This window comes from Tenebrio molitor, chromosome 3 (genome assembly GCF_963966145.1).
Source record: "Tenebrio molitor chromosome 3, icTenMoli1.1, whole genome shotgun sequence".
Taxonomy (NCBI): Eukaryota; Metazoa; Arthropoda; class Insecta; order Coleoptera; family Tenebrionidae; genus Tenebrio; species Tenebrio molitor.
Genome location: NC_091048.1, coordinates 8927756 through 8934247, shown reverse-complemented (window position 1 = coordinate 8934247; position 6492 = coordinate 8927756). Strand labels below are relative to the sequence as shown.

At 34.6% G+C, this 6492-nt stretch overlaps 1 protein-coding gene across 1 annotated transcript; it reads right to left on the bottom strand.

Moving 5' to 3' along the window:
* Positions 1–1644: 1644 nt before the first annotated feature.
* On the bottom strand, positions 1645–5315 carry LOC138125851 (putative odorant receptor 85d). The gene is made up of 7 exons (XM_069041397.1): positions 5123–5315; positions 4501–5071; positions 4348–4447; positions 4199–4291; positions 3994–4149; positions 1857–2003; positions 1645–1788 (listed from the first exon to the last, which is right to left on the bottom strand). Exons 1-7 carry the CDS (start codon positions 5313–5315, stop codon positions 1645–1647), a joined length of 1404 nt encoding a protein of 467 aa, XP_068897498.1.
* Positions 5316–6492: the final 1177 nt, after the last annotated feature.

Sequence of the window (6492 nt, the reverse complement as noted above, 5' to 3'; positions counted from 1 at the left end):
TGTTTCAAATTGTGGAAATGACGTAATGGTAAGGGACTAACAATATTTAATTTAAAATTATTGTAAGTAAAATAAATTTAAAAAAAGTAATTTTGTCAAGTAAACGCATGACTTAAAATTTCGGAGATGACCCATAAATAATTTTCTACTTTAAATAATGCTTTTCATAAATATTTAATTTGTATCAGACAGTGTCCGTTAACCGGCCATGTAATAATGATTTTTGCCAAAATTTGTATTTCCATTATTTATTATTACTTGATCCACTACTGGAAGTATTTTCGTTGAAAACTGTTTGATGATCGGATGAAAATGATTTCGTGTTATGTTCGTCTTTTCGGGGATGTGTTGCGAGGGTCACGTATACAACTCGAAACGGTTCCTGTGTGAAAGGAATTAGTGACGACGTCTAAATTACGCAAGTTTTACCAAGTAATTTGTACAAATCAGGCGGTCCAGCGTTTCTTCTCAATCCACGTCAGACGCTGGAGATGCCGGCCTTCAATCACAGTCCGAACAAGCTGATGTCTCAATTATTCTACTTTACAAATTATGAACAATATTAATTACCTTACACAGACTCGCACACCTTTAATTAACAGCTCTAATGGCGCAAACAACGAAAAGTGGCTCCATGTCTCCACCTTGTCCCCACCTACTCAACGCTGTTTAAAATTTAGCACCAAGTATCCACTCCTGTCATAAACTGTAATGGCAATTATGTTAATAAGAAATTCTTTATTTTGAATTAAACTGCATTGTCCTACATTATCTTTTAGAAATGATGAGATAGGAATATCACAAATGAGATATTCAGAAAGAAATTGAAACTTTTTTAAGTTACTATAATGGATAACATTTTAAGTACTTAGATTGAGTACTATATTGCAAGTTTTTTAGAAGCTTGATTGCTCACGTTTTATATTATGCTTGAAGGTGATGTATTTAAGTGACTTTATCTGTTGAAAACGACTGACCACAAAACTAATAAAGAAAAAATGTAATATCAATTATTAGGGTATTATCATTATTATGGTACGATGTAGTAACAAGGTCATTTTTGCTTCAAGGATTATTCATTACTTTACATTTTTTGGAGTTGCGAAGATCCTTGTAGAGAACATTAAGACCTCTTCAATAATTTCTTAACTACAAGAAATGCTTTATTTATTTGCTCTACGGGCTTTCGGATTTAGAAATATAGTGGTATGCACATAATCATAAAATAAAAATTCCAAGACATTCCACAAAAAAAAAACCTTTTTATTTCCTATCCCCCACCCCTCTCCTTCTCTATCCTTTCCCTCCTCTTCTATATCTCTTTCATCCATCCTATCTTCCTTCCGTTTTCATTATGTATTTCTCCCCGCTCCTTTCACTTCCTCTCCCTCATTTCGCTACATCCATTCCACATGTGCTCTATTGTCTCTGTCTTCTCATAACACATTCTGCACCTTCTTTCCTCTCCTTCCATCCAATACCTGTTTTCTCTCTTCTGGTTCCCAGCTTTGAATCTCGCCATTATTTTTCTCTCTCTCCCAGGTACTCCGGAATTTCCTCTGACGTACACGTCTGATACTTCCTGTTGTATCTTGATTCTTCAATTCTCTCCCTTCTTTCTTGTTTGCCGTGTCTTTGTCCCTTTTACTCAGCTCTATATTCATCCATCTTCTTTTTCTTCTCAATCTTCCCACTTCTTCTCTTGCATACCCATTTCTTTGGTAATAATTCTCTCTTTCCTTCTTCTCCTTGTTCTATTTCTTTTCTCTCCAGCATTCCGTCAGTAACCTGAACTCTTCTCTTTCATCCATTTGGGCTTCAAACTTTGCCGCTCTCTTTCCCGCTTTCACTCTCACCCCATTTCTCTTGCACTCCTCCCTCACTATGTACCCTGGTGTTTCTCTGTCCACTCCTAGCACCCATCTCAAATATTCTTCTTGCACTCTCTCTAACTCGTCTTGTTCCTTCCGTCCCCAGATCTCTACCTCGGACATCAGTATACTCTTTACCATGCTCTCAAACATCATCATTCTCTTCCTGAAATCACCTTCCTGCTTTCTCTCACCTATTCTCTCATGGCTGCTATCGTGCACAGCAGGGTGCTGAGTGGGCAGACCTGTCTCACTCCTTTTATCGTCTCAAACGATTCACCTTCTTTCTCTCCCAGCTACCACCTTCACATTGTTTCTTCTTCTTCCGTACCAGCCATTCGCTTATTGGTTTTTATTTTTTTAGCACGTAGACTGTGAAAATATTTAGGAAACAAATACTGCGTTGTATTCCTTGCAAAATGGCCTTTCAAAAGAAGTGTCACTTTGTGTACTCTTATAGGGGTGGATGCGCACTTCCGGGAGCAGATAAACAAAAACCACATGCGCCAAGCTGTGTTTTTTTTTTACAAAAATGTCCAAGTTGCGAATTTTATTCCAATTAAAGTTTCCACTCTGTATGTGGTAAGTTTGAAAGTTTGTAGTGGATAAACAAACAGTCTCGTAACGCAGGATATAGTAAGCGAAATTTTGAACGCTGATTCAGGAAGGATGTGTTAAATTATCAAACAGTTTATATTAGACGTTAGTTTAAATGAAATAGTCGAAATAAAAAACAATGAAATACGTTTATACAACGCATTTGCACAGAATTTAATAGAAAAGTTGCAATTACGTTAAATTATTGAATCCGTCATCGTAAATAACTGAATTTATCCACTTGTTTAACTTAATTATAGTTTATGGAAGAAATTAAACAGCGAAATTTATTTTCGAATGAGCCACATTTTCAATAAATCGATTACCAGTGACTTATTTATGGTCTCATCGATGGAAAGCGTTCCAAACGGACTGCAGACGTCTAAACAATCACCATACAGTTCGGATTATTTGTAAAACCCGGGCTGTCCATCACACCCGACTGACGACGGATATATGGTGTCAATATTTATACACCATCGGGCCACGGATGACATATTGATAGATGTTGACGTGACGCATTCCGGGTGCACCTTCGCGAAATTTCAAACACCAAGACGACCCACCAAATTCACATTATTAGAGATTTTACAAACAGAACAAACACACAGTGTAGGCAAACTATTTTTAACTGTTCTTGTCTAAGATTAATAAATTAGAAATATACAAGTGAAGCAATTAAACTTTACAATTTTGACATAAACGTTTTTTTGCGAGCCGAGTGACACAATTATTAACTGGTTGGTAATTGTTCACTTTAACTACTTCTGGAATTTTCGCGTTTTTTCTGGCTAGACAGCCTCAGGGCGTCCTCCTAGATCGTGTCCCACCATTCAAACCTTGTGCAAATGCCTTTTTTTCCTCTGTTGTGGTGTTTCAAGGTCGTGTCAAGGTCGCGCTAATGTCTTAGTATAACTAAATGATAAGGAAAATTCATTTGCACAAGGTTTGAATTGTGGGAAACGATCTAGGAGGACGCCCTGAGGCTGTCTATCCAGAAAAAACGCGAAAATTCCAGAAGTAGTTAAAGTGAACAATTACCAACTTGTTTACGAACTAATCAGCATTCTAAAGAATAGTAGATTATATCATTAAGAGTAGAAGTGAGTCTTTTTGTGCTAAGCCCAGAAATTGAAGACCGAGACGAAGTTGAGGTCGACAAACTGGTCGAAGCACAAAAAGGTCTTCTACTCTGAATGATATATGTACATATACTATTTTATCTTCAACTCACTTATTTATTTTAATATAGTTAAGTAACTACAAGGTGCAGTGTAAGTGGACTAAATCAAGTTCAAAAAATCTGTTGCATTAGTAAATAAAGAAAGTGTTTGGCTGAAATTTTTGCAACCAGATAAATGTGCTTGAATGTTTTTTTTCAGCAGCATTTTCAACATCTTGATAAGTGTAACGGTGAGAAGATTTAAATTTAAGATGTTAACATAGCAAGAATCGAATAGGACATTTTTAACACCTAAAACAAAATATTTTTTTACCTCTTTGTCACATCTGAGAATTAATTTACCGAAACAAATAACGAGAAAGAAAGAATACTGAAAGAACCAACACTTATGTGTAATCCAGTCTGAGACCTGGCCAACATAAACAAAAGGTCTCTTCTTAGTCTCACATCAACTCGATACCATTTCGACATCCAAATTGCTTCGGGAATCGAGTTGCTCTGCGGAAAGTATATTTTTCTAATATTTTGACATTATTTTTCAACTCACCGCATCAATCAGGTGTTGTCCTCCAATACAAGCCAAAAACAACGCCATAATCCAGCCAAAAACGTGAAGGAAGGCTCCAATTCTGTTGTCACCCTAGAAGAATACAGATTTCGTATTTATTACATTTCATGTTGTCTCGGAATTAGTACGTCGACAAATTGTTTTTCTAAACACCCACAAATTGCTGCGGTGATGGTGAGATGGGCGAACATACCATTAGAGAAACAGTCGTCCAATCTGGACGATAAACTAAAAATTGAATGTACAGATCTTCAAAATGTTTTTTTAGTAATTTTGCTTACTCCAAAATTTCCAAATGATATAAAATACATGCTTTCAGTTTTACTCTGGACACTTCATAGTCCCCTTCGTCGAAGCATTCTCTAATCATAACGTTTAGATGATTAATTCTTAGTATAACGTGATGGGCCATTTCCAACGAATTAAATGAAATCATCAGTGTCAGTTTGATGAGTATTTGTGTGGAAACAAATACATAAAAAAATACTAAATGAAAAACTGGAAAATAATTAATTTCGAACGGAAACCAAGTCGGTGACAATATTCCACAGTTTTCTTTTAATCCTTTCTCCACATTAACTTTCTCGCAGTCAGATTTTTGGATCAGTTTAATAAAATTGTAGGCAAAAATGCCGCCGACAGTATAATAAAAACAAAATTTCGACCAGAAGCTCAATTTATCTTCTTCTTCGTCAAAACCAGGAGGTTTACCAAATCTTTCGAAATTCGAGAGATCCCGAAGAAGATGAGCTACTTTGGGTTGATTTTTCACGTAAATAATTGTCATGTAGTAAAGTCCGCTGAACGCTACCATAAAAGCAACATCTTCGCTTATGCGTATGTCGACGTTATCTGTAATTATAGACAAAATAGTACCGCATAATTGGAATTTATAAAGCGTACTTGTCAAGGTAACCACGAGATGCATGAAAACTGAGGCGACCCAAACACTTGTTATTAACAAAAATGTTGCCACTCTGATGTAATACCACTTGCCTGGATTTAATTCGTCATTTTCGTTGGGCCAAATTAAACTATATTTTAAGATTTTCAGTGTTGTACGACATATTTTAATCTTGTTTGTGTGGAACTCCATTTTGGAATAGATTTGGAGGACAATGTTTGAGCTTTATATGTAGTTTTGGGTGTGTTTGAGCTGCATATTTTATTTGGTGATGTAAGACATCCAAAACTTTCATGGAAATAAATAAGAGTACAACTTACGCACAAGACTAATTAATATTTAACTACCTTTCTGTTTATTCCTTCATGTGTTAATAAAATGGGAATTATTGGCATTGTTGGGGAATGGTTAAGAAAAATGTAGAAATACAAAAGTAACTTAATGGGTGTGGGTAGTAAAATACATAGCACAGAAATGTTGAACTATTAATTATTTATTAACTATTAATGTCTATGAGTTTGTTCAGTTATTTGCTTGTGTATGTATTGGAAAACAAACAACAAATTAAAACTTGTCTATCTAGATCTATATAAATGTTTAATTAGTTTTCCACAAATTACCTTGTGTCTGTCAATTTTTAGTAAAACACATTACTTTGACCCTTTTTATCAATTACAATTATCAATCACACGAAATAAATTATCCCTATTGAAAAAAAGTCTATAAAAGTGCGAAATAACGAAATTATTACCAAATATTTAACCAGTTCCACTGTAGTGTAAGACGAGTTAGAAGTATTTTTCTTAGAAATTTTTACTATTATATTCATGATTATCACTATCAAAATTATTTTTCTAATTTTTAAATATGAAGATTCAACTATGTGAGTATAATTTTTTTTATTCATGATTTTATCTTGTTTCCACTTTTCACTTTTAAAAATCGATATCTCAGGAGCTATTAGCCCAAAGGTACGAGTACATGAATATAAATCAGAATTTAATAACCCAAAAAGATTTCTGTTCTAAAGTAAAGCCCATCGTATCGCATAAATAAGACCAGGAACATTCTATTTGGTTAATTAAAGAACTTTTCTTACAAAAGAAATAATTCGCACCACTACTTGTTCATTGAATAATTGACATCTATAATTTTGCAATTGATGAGTCTACGCCATGCGTTAATGATAACAACTTGAGCACATTTTCTTTTGAACTCAAGCTACCACCGGCAAGGTCCAAATGAATAGATCCATTTTTTATTCTTTATGCAGCTAATTAGACTTTTCAACTTCTTAAGTAAAGTAGATGACGTGAGACCTTCTAGGTTCTAGTTTTAAAGATAAATCCATTAAAATTTTCGTAACTTT